Here is a 17115-nt window from a genome sequence, read left to right on the forward strand (position 1 = left end):
AGGGGGTGCAGAGTGGACCCTAGTGTGGCACCTGGGCAGTGGCACAGCAGGGAATTGGCCCTTTAGAGCAGGGAGAACAGCACACACTGGCTGGCAGGTACAGGCTGGGCAGGTGTGTGTGTGCCATGGGCACAGCACCAGGGTAGTGACAGTTTCTTACCTCATTTGAGTCAAGATCATTCTCTACCATCACCAAAACATCCTGACTGTAGTTACACCTTCCTCATCAGTGTCATCAATGGAAATTAACCATTGACTTTAAACTCGGTACAAAACCGTGTAACACAAGCTCTTCATGCAAGACACAGTCTCTGTTCAAACCCAACCAGGCTAAGCAACACACTCCTGCATTCCCAACACAATACTGATCCCAAGACTGCCTACACTTGGGGTGCAGAAATGGAAAAGGAATACTGAACTTGAGACAAGGAGAGGAAGAGAAACCCACAGCACTGGGCACGGAGAAGGGAAAGGGATGGCACACAGGTGAGCTGTGATGCCCAGTGTCACAGAACAGGGTAGGAAGCTCGGGGATTGACACGGGAGGGGTTCCCAAAAGATGGCAAGAGGGGACTGCCCAGGCACTGGGAGCCACCAGCAAACACCAGCTGTGTGCTGCAGAAACCCACATTTGCCCCTTGGATGCTTTAATCTGCAATTAGCAAACCCAGAAAGCATTTAGTGTAACCTCAAATGGAGTTGCACCCCAGGATGCTCCCAGGGAATCACACCTACACACAGCAGGAACCAGTTGCTATTGAAAGCACCTTGTTAAATTGTAATTTGACCAAAACACACTTTGGAGCAGCTGTTACCATTAACTTCCTACAGAAGATTACAGATCTCAGAACCATCTTTGTCACCAGCTCCAAATACCGAGTGTACTCGCACTTCACACGCAAGCTGTGTCTCACTGAGGACCAACCACCAAACTCCTGCCAGGACCATCGGTTACACTGAGTCTGCCATGAGATGGTCACAGCGACCAGAGAGTAAAATCCAAAGCCAAGAAAGGCTGGCAACAGCTTTGAGGCAACCGTGGCACTATCCCACTAAAGAGAGGGTGTTTTTAATGTCAGTAACTGCCTTGGAAAAACTAGTGTAAGCCAGAACACGCAAGGCTCCACATCGTTCCCAAAGAGAAATAATCTTAAAAGCGGTGCTGCTAACTACAGCTGGAATATTAATTTCAAAGAACTTGCATGAAACCTGGGATATTGAGCCAATAAACACCAACTAAAGCATTTTGTAAGTCACTTTCCTATATTTTAATTCAAACTTTGCACATAGAACAAAAAAGTGAAACAATTTCATTTCTCCAATCAAATCCAACCCGAAAGGAAGCACCTAAACAGGATCACATTTTCTTAGTTTACAGTATTTTCTTCATGTTTAAAATGGCTTTGCATGTAACCAAGGGGTTTGTGTTCAGTTTCTTTCGAGCTGCTGGGTTGTACCTGGCCCAGGATGCAAAGTAACTGCCCCTGGACAAGGAGCAGCAGGAATGTGAAGAGCTGCCCTGCGTCCCGGTGCCTCAGCAGCAGGGGCAGTACCTGCCCCCCTTGGCACTCGCCCCAGAGTTACTCACCCGGTCGCTGCATCCTGCACAGGAGCTGGGGAGGAGCTGGAACTCGGGCACGGGCCCTCTCCAGGAGCAAGGGGACGAAGGAACAGGAAAGGAAACGGAACATGAACGGATGCACAGACAGGTCCGAGCAAGTCAAGGAGCAAATGGGAGCTGATCATCACCCAGCCAGGAAGGTGGTAAGTGCCAAGGTGACCTCAGGTGACAGAAAGAGCCAGTGTTATCCCTTCTCTTTATTCTGCAGCGCCCACACTTTCCACTGGATAATGAATTGTAAATTTAAGCCTTAACACCAGGACTGGCAATCAGAAAAATGACATGTGTGTGGCTGCGTTTCTTCCATAACGTTGTCACCAGTTAACTCAGGACAGCTCCCCTCTGCCCTCACCACTCCACAGAACAGCCAGGGGAGCTGACACGGCTCTTCTGCCCCAAGCCACTCGTGTCAGGACACACTGCTGCTGGCTTGTACACAGAAGGGAAATACCTCAAGCTACAAGAGTAACAAGCACATCACTAGTTTCTATGTAGGATATGAAACACCTTTAAAATTCATATTGCATGACTGTTCTAACAGAAAATGCAACCCAAAAGCTATCAAGAGGCTACAGGGAAATATGTGACCTTAACACCTACCAGAAAGCCAATGCTTTTCCCAGTCTCCCAAGTAAAATAAAAATAAAATAAATACTCATTTGGGAATTTGCACCTGATGAGTTTCACCTGTGCTCTTTCAAGGAGAGGGAAAAGTGCACATGGAGTATATTAAAATCAGCTGTTCCTAAAAGGCTGTTTCTCCACGAGTTGGAGCTACTGGTATGGAGCAGCTGTGTGCCATGTTAGTGCCCCAGCACTAACACAGAGTAGGGATGTGTGAGCTGCTCCAGTCTGGCTGCACAGTGGCACCTGCTGTGGGCATGCACCTGTCCAGGGCTGAGGGCTCTGATCGCAACACCTGAGAGAAATGGCACGTGGATGGCTGGGATGACACGCGGAGCCCGGCACATTAGTTCAGACAGGATGAGGTGTGAGAGCCTCCTGGGAACTGGAGCAGGAGAAAAGCTGGAAGGTGATTTACATTTCAAAACATCAGTTGCTGGATAGATAATCTAAATTTGGTACAATTCAGTGAATTCAAAAATCACTATTAAATTTTCCAATCCAGGTCACAAAAGACTGCTGCAGTTATTAAGGATCCAAAACAGCATCTGAGCTTCTCTCTTCCCCGCTCCTCCCACCTCACACAGGGCAGGAAGGACTCTGTGCTTCCCTCCCTTTAGGAGGCCGGTGTCACCCCACTCATGCCAGACAGTGTGACGGTGTTTCCATCCATGTCACTGTGTCCCCCTGCTCACACCAGGCAGCACGAGGGTGTTTCCAATCCAACGGGTCAGTGTCAGTGCAGCAGCTGCAAAGTGATTCTGGACTGCAATATGCAAGAAAATGCTCCCAGACTGTAGCAGCCTGGGACAGGAGGTGAACCACTGACCGGGGACAGCAGGCAGCACTGGGTCACCTGCCACAAAACATCCCCAGGGAACTCATCTGCTCCAGACAGGCTACAGACACCAACCCAGAGATGTCAGCGTTGGGAAAAGGCAAGGAGAAGTCCCAAACAAGCATCTTTGGGTTAAAACAAAGAATTAGTTCTGCTACCAAAGAGTGGAAGCTGCCCTGAAGGGCTGGTGGGATATGGCTTCACCCAACAGCAACGCTGCGCACGGCTACAGTTTGTTCTTAAAAAGCTGCTCCTGAAATTCTCAGTCACAGCCAAGTAACTAAATTAAGTCTAATGCTGATAACTGAAAGATTATGAAAATATTTGTTTTTGTTCAAACCATGTAAAAAATCCTCAATAATACATCGCAATCTTTTCTTTTTAAAACTAAACTGGAAGATCAACTCTCAGCAGATTTAAGTGTATTACACATAATATTTTGTGAATTAAGATTTATTGATTTCCATTGTATTTGCTTTAAATATGGTTGAAGCTGACTGCAGAAAAGGGATGGTGAAATCTTTAAGTTAAAAGTAAACTAATGGTGAAAGAACATCACCTCTGGCTTCCATCCACGCCTCGTTTAGCATGTTTTATCAATAAGTTCCAGGACTGTCACATCCAGGGATGTTGGAGGCCTCTCCCAGCAGTGTCCTTAGCTTTGTGTCATTTTCCTGTGCCAGAGGTGAGCGTGCTTTCAAAAATACTGCCACTTCCCCAGCACCGTGTCTTTGATTGCATCCACATACTGAGTTGGGACCCAATAGACCCAGTAGTAAGACGCTTCTGTTGGGCCCAGCTGAAACGCCTGCAATTAAAAATGACAACATTTACACATGGGAACAAACTGCTGACCCCAGGGGACAGGCACAGCTCATCCACTGCCAAACCAGCCCAGTGTGCCCCACCTGCTGCTCCCTCCAGCACCCAGTGCACGCTACAGCTCTTCAGTGGGCAATTAAAGGAGCATTCCAGAAAAACAAAAGCTGCACAGCACCAATAAAACAGTGACCTCTTCCCTTTTACAACACCACAGCAGCAACCAAAACTCACAGCCAGTTTCAAGAACATGAGGAAGCTATTCTGGAACACAATCTGAAGCATAACTCAGAGTCTCTAAAGAGAAGACAGAGCTGAGAAGCCAAAACAGGAACTAAACAAGACAATGACTGTGTTTTTATAGTCATAACATTTCATAGGATTTTATATTTAGACATAATGTCCTATTCTCAACCATGGTGTGCCAGAACCTCTGTCCTTGCTGTGGGATAAATTTATTGCAACATGTGCTGAAGAGGACATTTTTCTCCTATGGGTGAACAAAAATTAAGCATTTGGACAGAGACTACAGCACTACCCTCCTGCAAGCAATAATTCTAAGGTAAAACATTTTTCTTTTCTCCCCATAAAGGAGGAAATAGACTTCTTACTGGAAAGAAACTTACTTTAACATTAAAAGTTAGTTACTGTACTTTGAAAAAACCCACAGATTGAAAGAAACAGACAAAAATTCAGTACATTAGCACAGCTCTCTTCTGAACTGTTACTTTGCTATATCCAATGCCAGTTGTTCAGAACATTACAGTTGTGAAAAAATATTGCAGCATCAAGTCCTTTTTTCTTTTAATCTCCAGCAAGGCCTGTTGTTTATATAAATACCATAGACATTAGAAATCAAACCAAGTATTGAAAAATATCACTAAGAAATGATGAGCTACATTGTAAGTATTTTTATTGGTTTAACACTGTCACGGTCTGAAGATACAAAATAATGCCTAAACACTTCATGTTTGTGTGAAACCAGCCCAGACTTCCACACAGCAGCAGATACTCAATATGGACCCAAAATATTGACCCTGTGACAGCAGCCCACATTCCCATCCCCATGAGGTTGGAACCACCATCCACCTCCAACCTGCTCCAATCTACAGCCTCCCTGGTGTGTTCTGCATGAAGGAATTAGAGGGATATGATTAAAGTAGTGCTATTACTCACCATCATGTGATAATCCTCGTGGCCTTCAATAGGTTCACTCACCACATTTTTAATGGACCCCATGGGTAACTTTTCTGTTCTCTCTACATTAAAATTGATCACAGTATTATTTCTGACGTGCGGAAAAGCAATACTTCATATCAATTTCATTTATCACCTCCCTTGGTGCCAAAAGCCCCTCAGGTCAGCAGTCACCCCCTCAGGTGAGTTTGGGTACCTGCTGCCCAGGACCTGGTGGCCACAGCACCAGCCCTCCCCAGCTGGCACCACAACAACATGAGAGAACCCAAAACACTGTTGCTCTGCACCACAAGAAGCACTTCAGTGTTCCTGATTCGGGCCTAGACTGAGCGATGGGAAAACCCAGGCTTTATTTCATGTTTTCCCATTAGGAACAGATCCCCTCGGAACAGCAGAATTGCCCATCCCAATGGAATCTAGTCTGGGTGTGAGAGTATTCCGAGCCAACTACCAAGGATTACACTGAACTCTACAGATAAACAGCAGGGCTGAGAGCTGGCGAAGAAGGGCTGACCTAACCCTGAAAGCCTAGGCCTGGCTCTACCCTGGGGCAGTGTTCAGAGAAGCACAGGTAAGGGGATATAAAAGAGCAAACAGGGACAGAAACAAATAGAAACAGAACCAAAAAAGGCTACAGTTACATGGCAGAGTAACATCATCCAGTCACAGGCACCAACAAGAACAACTAAGTACATGGTCCAGGGCAGTTTTCCTGTCAGCTCTGTCCTCACTTCTCTCTGAACACTTAATTTCAAGATCCTGCCTTTCAGTGCCAGTGTTCAGCATCAGCCTAAAAGTATCTACTTAGATACAAGACAGCGAACACCCAAAACACTCTATAAAGGACAAACCAAACTGAGTTCCTGATATAAACCTAACTGATTTGTGTAATCAATAAAACAACACCTACCCAAAAAAGGTACGTAGGGAGATAAACTCAGTGATGTAAGGACAAACACCCTCTGCCTCAGTGCTGTAACTAAGCCTGCTTAGACTCATGAGTTTGTTCATGGGGTAAAAACTCACTTTGCCCTCGTTCAGGATTCCCCAAACCGATTACTGCTCAGAGTATCCCAGTAATAGACAAAATCCACATTATCAATGCCTCTGCAGAACTGACCAGAGCAACGGGCAAACTTTGCCCTACAAACACCTGTACAAACGCCCTGTGAGGCCCAGGGAGGCTGCAGGGGGAAGAACCAGCTCCAACTTTCCAACAGCAGCCAGCTGTGCGGACACCCAGGTGGGTTTCCTTCAGCCTGTACATGCTAGCCTCTGCCATGGATTTCTCAGAGCAAAAGGAGGTTTTCCTGAAACCAGGCAGCAATTACAGCCATTCCCTAGAGAAAGCAATCTGCTGCTAATTTGGGGAAGTAGGGAAACGGGTTACAGGAAGGATGGATGACTACAAGAAGAATCAAATTTCAAAGCTTAATCTAGAACGCCTCAGAAACACTATACTTGAAATTCATGTGGAAGGTGAAGGAAGAGATTCATCACCTAAATACTAAGAATGGATTTAGAACACAGAATCAGTAACAGAAACATCTGCCTCCCCAACCTAGAGAGAAAGAAACACCACCAAATACTTCGTTCCATCACTTGGCCCAGGAGAGAAATGACTGCAACTGAGACGAAGACAGGTTTTAGAGCCAGAAAGATCTTCACAGTCAAGTCTGTCCTACAAAGGAAAGGTCAAAAACTTCCAGGATTTCTGCTTACTTTGGAAATACTGTACCAGCTGGAGGTAATATTACCATCCAATTAGGCTACCTTGCTAGGACAGTGAGCAAGCACTTTTATTCCTCTTGCTCATCACTATTTATCGGCCATCCTGGTCAAACTGAAGGAGCACAGCTTCCCTGGGAGGCAGGGGGTATCCCAGTGTCCCATTTAGCCCCAGGTGGCAACTAAGGACCATGCAGCCACTCACTCCCCCTGCCCCACTGGGATGGGGAGGAGAATTGGGGAAAAAAGTAAAAAACTCACAGGTACAGGTAAGAACAGTTTAATAATTGAAATAAAGGAAAATATAGTACTACTACTGATCATAATAATAGCAATAAAGAAAAACGAAACCCAAGAGAAACCAGTATGCCCAACATAGCTGCTCCCCACCCCCTGACCAATGCCCAGCGTGTCCCTCAGCAGTGACCAGCCCCTCACAGCCAACTCCCCCCAGTTTACACTGGACACGATGCTCTGTGGTGGGGGATATTCCTCTGGCCAGCTGTCCTGGCCCTGCTCCCTCCCAGCTCCTTGGACAGAGCCTGAGACACCAAACAGTCCTTGACTGAGGATAAGCACTGTGCAGCAACAACCAAAACATCAGCTCTTATCAGCATTATTCCCACCCTGAATCCGAGTTAGCAACTGGGAAGAAAACTAACTATATCCCAGCCCAAGCCAGGACACAGACATCCTCAGCAAGGCACGTTATCCCCACGTCAATCCCAGCTCTTCCTGGTACCATTCACGACTGCAAACTGACCCCTCTGCACAGCACCACAGTTGTGCCTCACTGGGACAAGATAGACAAGTAATTCTGGCTGGAAGGACAGAGTGCCAGAGATGCCAGCACTCCTGGTTTTAATCCCAGTTCTGAGATTCCCTTCTGAGCCTTGGCCAAGCCATTAATCCTCTGTGTGCTCTTGGCATCAAATCCATATTTATGGAGTGCTTCTGAGATATGCCAGAAGTGCCAAATATCATCATTTACATTTGGAGCCAGGAATAGCACACTGGACCATTAGTCTGCTGGCACCCACTGAACTCCAGTTTTTCAGGAAGAGAAGTGGAATATCCAGCACTACTCAGTGATCTGGGAGAATGGCATGTCAGAAGAGGAATCAAAGTTTCGTTTTGAAGCACTGCAATGCCACCATCCTTCCCTAAACACGCTTTAGTCACAGGAGAGGCTTTTCTAGGTCACAGCTCAGTCACAGCCCAATTACCGATTGTTCACCCCCAAGGCTGAAAGATGCTCACCTTTTGTACCAATCCACAGCTGGTCTTGCTCGAGTTTAAAGGTCAATCTGACTTTCCCCCCTGACTTGTTGTACATGCCAGACAGTGGCACCGTCGGCAGGCGCTCCTGCAAAGGGACACAGTCAGTCACTGAGGGACCGGGACAGACAAGCTACATTCTCTCAATGTTTTAAGCATAAGGACCATCCATCTTTCCAGCTTTCTGCTAAGACAGCAAAAACCAATTCAATCAGCAGAGAAAGGTCTCAAACCACAAGAAAGTCTCTTCTCTCACTCTGAGCGTCTCAAGCCCGTAACATTCACGCACCTGCACGCCTTTGACAGAAGGCATCACATCATCAGGTTTTCCTTTATCCAATACTTTTCTGTGTTGCTACAATATAAAAACAGAAATTAAATTGACAGAAACACAACAGAGCTTTGCAATGTACTTCCAGCTGCTCCCCTGACCACATCCTGACTGCACCGAGAGACAGCGGAGGGCTGTCCACAGGCATGGAGACATCACATGGAGACCAGTTATTTTCAAACTTAACTGAGCACTAAGACACTCTGAAAGAAATGACAAAAATTGAAAGAGCCCCAACATAATGCCAAGGGTAAGAACTGTTCTAGAATACACAGACACATAAATGTATGTCTGTAAAACACACAGGACTCCCGAGTCCCACTCTGACCCCGTATATGCCATTTGGCATTTTGATAGTTTTAACAGGCAAGTGCTACATCCAGGGAATGGCAGAAACCCTCCACGTCTGCCAGTGCGACCCAGCACCAAACCAGAATGGATTAGAGCAACAGTAACTGATAAATACACAACCACAGCTTGTACCTGGCCGGGTTTCTTTAAGCAATGATGGGACTCAGATGATAAACGATGATAAACCACAGAACACCCACAGCATGTTTCATAGAGGCTGCAGTTCAAGGGTGCACTACTTAATTTTAACCAAATTTATTCTGAGGAAGGTACATGGCTGGTAACACCTTGAACTGGAAATCCTTTACTAGCCCCACCACCAAACCAACCTACTGAGCTGTGCTCAAAGACACGAAAGGAGAATTCAACACCTCTGTCCCCTTCAGTGCTGGGACAGCAGCAGGAGCTGCTCTCTTGCTGTTCACTTTAAGCAGTTTTTGGAGACCAAATTCTTTTATGCCAATAAAAATTAGTTAGATTTTAGACTGAATTAATCTGGACTGTGTTCGCACTAACAGCCATCCGTTATTTGCCATTTTTTGTGAGCAAAGCCCCAGTCCCTGCTGGGCTAAACACTTCTCTGCTGCTGAACTTCCCTGCCCAGAGCCCTTCCAATGCTAAGCTGTAAGAAATGAACCCCCATCCTGCTCTGAAGAGGAATAGGACCCAGAGTTGCCTGCAGAAGAACCATGTAAATCTTACAGCTCTCCCACAACAGCAATTATTGAGACGTTAATAACAACCTTTTGTCTGCAAAGTGGCTCCTTTTTGTTTTCCTCAGCTTTGACCTCCTGTTGAGCAGCTTCTTTGGGTGTATTTACTGCTAACACATCGTTGATGGTAGAGCCCACAACCATTATTTTTGCTCCGTTTGTAACTTTGATTTCCCGCAACGTTTTCTCCTCTGGCAGAAGTCCCTTGAACATAACTTTCTGCATGGCCGGAGGGAGGCCTAGAGACAAGCACAGCGATTAGGACCCCGCGGGGCGGCGAGGAAGGCGCGGGGGAGGCGGAGGCCCCAACGCACCTGTGAGGGAGTGGATCTTTTGCTTCAGCTCGGCCCCCGTGCTGTCCAGGCAGAACTTCACGTCGTACTTGTTCTTGTTCCAGATCACCTTCAGCTCCACCAGCTCCCTGCCGCTCTCCGCATCGCCGCCGTTGCTGACAGACGCCTGCAGGGGTTCCCGGCGCTCCTCGCCCTCCGGGGACCTCCCCGCCGCCGGTGAGCCGCCCCCTCCGCCGCAGCCCAGCGGCAGCTGCTGCGCCTCTGCCTCCATGCCCGGCTCCTCGGCACCTGCGGGGAGCGCACAGGAAGAGCCCGGCCCGGGGCACGGTGCCCGGCCTAGCCGCGCTCCAGCCCCGGAGCGCCGCCGCAGCGTGCCCGAGGCCGCCCCGATCCCATCCCATCCCGTCCCGTCCCGTCCCGTCCCGTCCCTGCCCGATCCACCGCACCCGCACCGGCACGGCAGGCACCGGCACCGCAGGCACCCGGCCCCGCGGGCACCGGCACCGCCGGCTCCAGAGAGCAGCACCGCACCGACACCGCGTGCTCGCGGCCGCAGCCCCCCCGGGCCCCGCGGGCTCCCGGACCCCGCGTACCATCGGCGGCGGCGGCGGCGGCGGCCATGATGATTGTGTACAATCTCCGCGGGGCACGCCGGGAAACGCCGCCACCGCGCCTGGGCCGCGCCGGCTCCCGTAGCCGCCCCCGCCCGCCCCTCAGCGCGGGGGCGGTGCGGACCCCGCAGGCCGCGCCCCCGGGGCGGTGGCGGCGCCGCGCGGGGAGGCGGGACGGGCACCGGGGCCCAGCTCGGCACCGCGGGCACCGGGGCCCCTCCGCGCGGGCGGACGGGGGCGGGCGGCGGCGCCTTTAAGGGACGCTCCGCCCCTGGCGCGGCGCGCGCGCGGATTGGCTGAGGCGGGCGGAAGCGGCGCCGCCGACACGTGCGCGCGGAGCCATGGCGCGAGCCCTGCGCGTGCTGCGCGGGGCGGCGGGAGCGGCGTGTGGGGCCGGGGCCGGGGCCGGGGCCGGGTCTGGGTCTGGGTCTGGGTCTGGGCTCACACGGGGGCCACGAGTGCGATTCGGGCCCAGCCCCACAGGTAACTGGTGTCTCGCCAGCCCGGCTACTGCACACCATCCCCCTGGGCTCCGCAGCGGCGGGGGCGGCGCTTTGGGTTGGAAAACGTGAATTCGGACGCTCGAGGGGCGTGTGCGGGGAAGGCACCTGCTGGCTCCCTGGGGATCTCCCAGGCTCGCCCTGTCGGCACCTCCTTGTGCCATCTGGTCTGTGCGGGGTCTCTGCTGGCAGTCGTGTTCCCTGGGACGTGCCGGCCCACAAGGGGTTTCCAGGTCACTTCAGGGAGTCCGTTCCTGGAATGAGTTATCCATAAGTCCTTTCCATAGTCAGGGTCCCCGGAGCTGTGTCTGTGCGGTGCAGCTCTGGCCCCGGTAACCTCTGGGACCTGCTGCCATTGCAAGCAGCATCCATCACCCTTCCAGCTCACGTTCAGAACTCTCCCCTGGGCCTTCTTTGTGACCAGCTCATTTGATTTCCCCGCCATTACAGGTTTTCTGCATTTGGGTGGCCTTCGGACTGCTTTGTACAATTATATCTTTGCCAAAAAACACCAAGGGACCTTTATTTTGAGAGTGGAGGATACAGATCAGAATCGGGTGGTGCCTGGAGCTGCAGAAGGAATAGAAGAAATGTTGGACTGGGCAGGTATTTAGAAACATCTTTCATTTTTCACTTACCGAACACTTCTCTCTTAGAGATCAGCAACTCCTTTTGAGGGCAGGTGTGCCTGCCTTTGTGAGGGCTGCTGTGGTGGCCCAGCTGTTCGGTCCTGCTGTGCTGCTGTTGCAGGTATCCCCCCTGACGAGAGCCCGTGCCGAGGTGGCCCCCGCGGGCCGTACGTGCAGTCGCTGAGGCTGGAGCTGTACCGAGGAGCCAGCGCGGCGCTGCTGGAGAGTGGGGCTGCCTATCGCTGCTTCTGCACCCCCCAGCGCCTGGAGCTGCTCCGCAGGGAGGCCCTGCGCTGCCAGCACACCCCGCGGTACGAGCCCTGCCCCGGGACACGTGCTGGGCAGGTTACAGCTGAAATTCAGGGGTCAGTGTAGGGTTTTGGGAATGTAAAAGTGACTGATGGGTTTGGCCTGTTCTGAACTGAGACTGTCGTTCTCGTCTCCCAAAGATACGACAACCGGTGTCGGCACCTGACGCCCGCGGAAGTGGCCCAGAAGCTGTCACAGGGCCTCGACTGTGTTGTCCGCTTCCGGCTGGAGAAGGGCGTGGAACCCTTCCAGGACCTGGTCTACGGCTGGAACAAGCACGAGGTGGCTGAGGTGGAAGGCGACCCCGTGATTCTCAAGGGGGACGGGTTCCCCACGTATCACCTGGCGAACGTGGTGGATGACCACTACATGGGTATCACCCACGTGCTGCGCGGGACCGAGTGGCTGACCTCAACCTCCAAGCACCTGCTTCTCTACAAAGCCTTTGGCTGGGAGCCCCCTCAGTTTGGACACCTCCCGCTGCTGCTGAACAAGGATGGTGGGAAGTTGTCCAAGAGGCAAGGGGACATCTTCCTGGAGCGCTTTGTTCGGGATGGCTTCCTGCCAGAGGCACTGCTGGACATCATCACCAACTGCGGCTCGGGGTTTGCAGGTAACACCACAGGGCCCTGCCTGCCAGGTCACTTGGTGCTGACTTGAGGCAATGGGTTGGGTTTATGTTCACAGCTAAGAACTCTGTCAGTGTTTGACGGGGTAAGGAAATGGATGTCAGTGGCCAGTCAGCACTGAAATGCCACCAGGGCTTCTGCAGAGCTCCTGTGAAAGGAGCTGGAATGGTGGAAACCTCTCTGCCTCTGTGCAGCCTTTTAAATTGAGTCTGGTGTCTAATGAGTTCCCACCTGGGACAACCCTCACCTCGAGGTGGAAAAGCTGTCTGTGAACTCTTGGGAAAACTTGTATGCCGTGGTTAATAATTGCAGTGCTGTCTAACATCTGTCCTGCTTCTTGTTTAACCTGACAGACCACGAGGAGTTGAGTCAATCTCCTTTTGTGGCTCTTGCAGTGTGGGGATCACAAATTAACCTGTGTTTTGAGAGCTCTGCTTGGGAGTGAAATCTTCCTTGGGCAGTGAAGTCTCTGGCTGAGTGTCACTTCTCTTTGTCTGACTGAGGCAGGGGGTGTTCTGCTGAGGAAGGCAGCGGAGCCAAGCAGAGTGTGCCATTTCCCAGTGCCTCTCCAGCAGCTGGCAGAGCCCGCTTCTGGGGAGTGTTCCATGCCTGCTGCCAGCTCTCTCCTGCCTGCCAGGGGTGTCCATGCTGCTGCTGGCACTGCACAAGTGCCTGTCCTGTGTCACCTTTCCTCGTCGATGCTGCTGCCCCAGCCCTGTGCCTGAGGCCTGCGGGGAGAAGCAGTGGGAGAGTGGACCCGTGTGATTCCCTTTGGCTTGTGTTGCAGAGAAGCAGATGGGGAGGACTTTGGAGGAGCTGATCTCACAGTTTGAAATAGGCAGGATTACCACCCATTCTGCCCTCCTGGATCTTGAAATGCTCCCAGAATTCAACAGGTAAAAAATGGGTGGTAGTTTTTAAAAGTAGTGAACAGCACACCAGTGAGAATTTATTCCTAGCACTTAGCTGTGGCTGGAGGTTTTGTTTGTGGGATCAAGCATGGTCTTGATGCACCAGCTTTTGGGCTGTGCTACAGGGAAGTATAAGTTTTTGTTCACACTGTTTCTGCCTCCTATTTGGTCCTGTGCTTGGACACTGGTGTTGGGAACACTGTGAAAGGCTAGGGAGAGGGTGGGTGTAGCTGGGAGGATGCAAAGTCTTTAGTTTCAAAATAACATCTGAAAAGAGATAACACTTCCAGAAGGTTCTTCTGCAAGAACACTCGTGCTACTGGGATGTTGTGCTGCTAAGAGTGGCCTCATCTTCAGTTCACTGTGGGGCGCCAGAGCTAAAAGCTTCATTGTAGAAAGTCTGTCTGCGGTTTAATGTTGTTTTTCTAACAGTTCCGCAGTTTTAACTGGTAAATGTGGTTGGGGTGACTAGATCAAATCTAACCCAGAGCAATCCAAAAGCAGGTTTCTTCTCCATTGCAGGATTCACCTCACCCGTCACATCGAGAACGAAGGGCTGCGCCAGAGGCTCGTTAGGGAGCTGCAGGAGCTGGTGCAGCACGTCTATGGGGATCAGCAAGTGGATCCAGAGGTTCTGGAAAAGCAATATGTGGAGCGAGTCCTCCTGCTGAGAAAAGTATGAGCAGTGATAGCACTGTGTCACCATTCTGGAGCTGAGGTGGTGTGGGATTCCTGGATGGAGGAATCCCACAACCTGCACACACCTTCATGGCCTGCTCCAGTGCTCGTGTGCCAAAAACTTTGCCAGCTGCCAAAATCCCCTGATACAGGCAGCTGACCTGTGGGAATGGGCCTGGTGAACGTCCTGAGGGTCTTTACAGAGTCACAAGCTCATCCATACCTTGCTGAGTTAGCAGAGAGCTCCCTCATGGAGAGACAACATGTCCCTGCTGTGAAAGTGATCGTGGAACTGTAAAGGGTGCTTTTGGAAGACCTCCCTGGTTCCCACTCAGAGCAGAACTATCAATAGTGCTGGATCAGGTCCGCTGTGGCTTTGTTTAGATAAGCTGACAATCTCCAAGCTGCACTTCTCCTGTAGCCCAGGGAGTAGCTGGCTTGGGGCAGGAAGGTCCAGCCCCCAGATCCCTCATGCCAGCTCACCTCTCCCTTTTGCTGACTGGGCAGTGTAAGGTGTTCTGCTTTGTTGCTGCCCTGTGGCTTAGAAGCAGAGTCCCCAGGCAGCCTCTGCTGAGGCAGATGAAGCTCCTGGTGAAACCAGGGTGGTTTGTGTGCTGGGAGCTCAGTGAAGGGGTGCCAGGGGAGGGTGAGCCCAGCTGTTCCCAGTCTGCTCCTGGGATGCTGCTGTAGTATCCTTATGAAGGATAAAGCCCTCTTTGTAGGGGCAGGACCCGACTGTCCCAGTGTGATGGCTGTATGGTGGCAGTGGGACGGTAACTTATGGCTTCCCACTGCCTGGTGACGGGGCAGATGAACATAATCAGCCTCTTCACCAGCCAGCTCTGAGTCAGCCACACATGGCTCAGCACCTCAGAGACAGCCACAGGCCTCTGAGCTACCTCTGTGTCCCTGCTCCCTCCGAGGGGCTCTGGGGCTGGCAAACTCGGCTGCCTCAATGTCAGGCAGTGACATTTCCTCCGAGCAGTGTGAGGTACAGGTGTGGAGGAGGTCTCCAGCTTGGTGTGAAGCCGAGGCTGGATGGGTTTGCTTTCCCCACAGTGTAACCTTCTGCCTTGCCAGCTTTGCTTTCTTTCCCCAGGGTCACATCAGCCTCCTGAAGAATCTGGTGTCGAGTGATTACTCTTACCTGTGGGTCAGGCCCTCGGTGTCCCGACAGCAGCTGCAAATGATTTCTACAGAAGCAGATGACATAGGAAAACTAGTCTTAGGGTGAGTATGCTGCTGCCTCAACTGAGTGTCAGTGGTGGCTCCTCATCTTTGAAAGTTGTATTATTAAAAGGCAGTCAGAATTCTGCTTTTCCTGTGGTTTTTCAGGTCCTTGGCACAATTTTGTGACTTAAACTGGCTCTTTTGAGTGAGCTCTGCTTCTGGCGAGCAGAGAGAGCACCCTGGCACTGGGATGGTGTGAAGGATAGGAATCCTGTGGTTTTCTTGTCTTCGGACTGTAAGGATACTTTCTTTTCTAAAGGCTCATGACAAGGCAGGCAGCTGCCTTGACCATGGAGGAGTTGAACAAAGACCTGAGAAACCTCCAGAAGCAAACCAGAGAGACCAAGTACAGCAGCGTGATGCAGCTCCTCCGCCTGGCACTCAGCGGGCAGCAGGTACAAACAGGAAGTCTGACAATAGGAGCCTTTCCCTGTTTCTTCCACTCCCCCCTCCCCTTTCCCCCTCTCCTCCTTTTTCTTCCCCCCCCACCCTTTTTCTTCTTCCCCCTCCTCCCAGGTGCTGGTACTGGGACACTTCACAGGGCCCAGCATCAGTTCCATGTGGAGCACATGTGCCAGTACCCAGCAGCTCTGCCATAAGAGCTGTTCTGCACGCTTGGAAGCAGCAGCAGTGTCAGAGCATGAATATGCTGGTTATGAATCTGAAGTCAGAAAATCATGAACAGCCATGGAGGGAGCATTGGCAAAGTTGTAGGTTTGGGGCAGAACTGGGATTTTATGTGCAATCTGCTTTCACAGAGCTCAAAACCAAGTTTTATGAAAATTCTCCAAAGCCTAATCCTGGCTCAGCTCTGGCATTAATCCTTCAGGTCCATCTGACCAGGGCTGGCATTTGCCTTCAGGAGGAGAAACCCCAGACCCTTGTTTGAGCTGCTGTCAAACCCCCCTCCTTGCTCTGACAGCGATCCGAGAGCTCTGTGGGTTCGGTCAGGGTGACACATAACCACGTGCTGGAAGTGGCAGTTGCCACGTGTGCAGTGACTCCTCCTGTGTTTGCAGCACGGGCCGAGCGTTGCCGAGATGATGGTGACTTTGGGACCCAAGGAAGTGAGTGGCCGGATCCACAGAGCGCTCTGCAGCTGACACGGGACAGCGGTGACACTGCCAGGCCGCTCTCGGATGGCACAGGAGCATGTGCCATTGTCCTCCACCTGTGGTTTTGTTCTCAGCGTGGTTATCTCTGATCAGATGAGCTGGGTTTTGATCAGACAGGTGTCCATGGTGTTTCCAGGTCTGCATGTACCTGCACTAAGCACAAACCACTTTGTCTGGAAAAGAAACCAAATCCAAATTCAGCTGCATCCTGCTGTCACCTTGTGCAGGGAGCCAGGTTTGTACAGGGAGCCTGGTTTCCACGGTGGGAGAAAAAGACATTTACCCACATTTAAATTCAGACCACATGGACAGGAAGTAACTGCTGATAGCAGCAGATGAGTCTCGTTTTGGAGATAGCTTCACAATCAGGGTACCTACAGCTACAGCAACACAGGTCCCCAGGAAATACTGTGTGGAGAAGGTATTTTTATATAGAGAAATATATATATATATTTGAACTTCTGCCTTCTTAGCTGCCCTATTGTCCTGCCAAGCTAAGTGAGCTGCTGGGAGAGGGGAACTCCCCTCCCTGTGTACTGTGTCATATGCATGGTTCTGCTAAAAATATCCCTGATCTGGAGATTGGAGTGTCTTTTCCTCCTTTGTCTGATGCCCTTTTAATCATTAAATTAATGTGGTGACTTTTCGTTCCGTTCTCACCAATGCTCTGCTCGCCAGCGAGGGGAGGAGCTGCCAAAGGGATTTGGGGG

General features: G+C 51.1%; 2 protein-coding genes across 4 annotated transcripts; one reads left to right on the forward strand and one right to left on the reverse strand.

The window, feature by feature from the left end:
• Positions 1 to 1249: 1249 nt before the first annotated feature.
• UBFD1 (ubiquitin family domain containing 1) lies at positions 1250 to 10429 on the reverse strand. The gene is made up of 7 exons (XM_027891947.1): positions 10387 to 10429; positions 9815 to 10081; positions 9531 to 9739; positions 8395 to 8460; positions 8088 to 8193; positions 5079 to 5161; positions 1250 to 3891 (listed from the first exon to the last, which is right to left on the reverse strand). The coding sequence occupies exons 1-7, from the start codon at positions 10412 to 10414 to the stop codon at positions 3781 to 3783; spliced, it is 870 nt and encodes a 289-aa protein (XP_027747748.1). The 5' UTR covers positions 10415 to 10429; the 3' UTR covers positions 1250 to 3780.
• A 400-nt stretch (positions 10430 to 10829) lies between these two features.
• On the forward strand, positions 10830 to 17051 carry EARS2 (glutamyl-tRNA synthetase 2, mitochondrial). 3 transcript variants are annotated; one of them, XM_027891961.1, is made up of 9 exons: positions 10830 to 10887; positions 11355 to 11510; positions 11655 to 11844; positions 11983 to 12455; positions 13259 to 13367; positions 13905 to 14058; positions 15160 to 15290; positions 15550 to 15685; positions 16310 to 17051. In XM_027891961.1, exons 2-9 carry the CDS (start codon positions 11495 to 11497, stop codon positions 16391 to 16393), a joined length of 1293 nt encoding a protein of 430 aa, XP_027747762.1. In that variant the 5' UTR covers positions 10830 to 10887; positions 11355 to 11494; the 3' UTR covers positions 16394 to 17051. The 3 variants fall into 3 exon arrangements, with proteins under 3 accessions (XP_027747762.1, XP_027747760.1, XP_027747761.1); XM_027891959.1 differs by lacking the exons at positions 10830 to 10887; positions 16310 to 17051 and adding an exon at positions 16120 to 16274 and having other exon boundaries at positions 11009 to 11510; XM_027891960.1 differs by lacking the exons at positions 10830 to 10887; positions 16310 to 17051 and adding an exon at positions 16100 to 16140 and having other exon boundaries at positions 11010 to 11510.
• The last annotated feature ends 64 nt before the right edge of the window (positions 17052 to 17115 follow it).

This window comes from Empidonax traillii, unplaced genomic scaffold, assembly GCF_003031625.1.
Source record: "Empidonax traillii isolate 1590-97213 ecotype Southwest subspecies unplaced genomic scaffold, ASM303162v1 scaffold335:size599443, whole genome shotgun sequence".
Taxonomy (NCBI): domain Eukaryota; kingdom Metazoa; phylum Chordata; class Aves; order Passeriformes; family Tyrannidae; genus Empidonax; species Empidonax traillii.

Excerpts from the sequence above, each read along its gene's own strand:
- EARS2 (XM_027891961.1), top strand. Across the intron at positions 11,845-11,982 it reads CGCTGCCAGCACACCCCGCG|ATACGACAACCGGTGTCGGC; the intron begins GTACGAGCCCTG and ends CGTCTCCCAAAG. Across the intron at positions 14,059-15,159 it reads GAGTCCTCCTGCTGAGAAAA|GGTCACATCAGCCTCCTGAA; the intron begins GTATGAGCAGTG and ends TTCTTTCCCCAG.
- UBFD1 (XM_027891947.1), bottom strand. The coding sequence starts at position 10,414 with ATGGCCGCCGCCGCCGCCGCCGCCGATG. Across the intron at positions 10,082-10,386 it reads CGCCGCCGCCGCCGCCGATG|GTGCCGAGGAGCCGGGCATG; the intron begins GTACGCGGGGTC and ends CGCTCCCCGCAG. Across the intron at positions 5,162-8,087 it reads GCTGTGGATTGGTACAAAAG|AGAGAACAGAAAAGTTACCC; the intron begins GTGAGCATCTTT and ends ATTTTAATGTAG.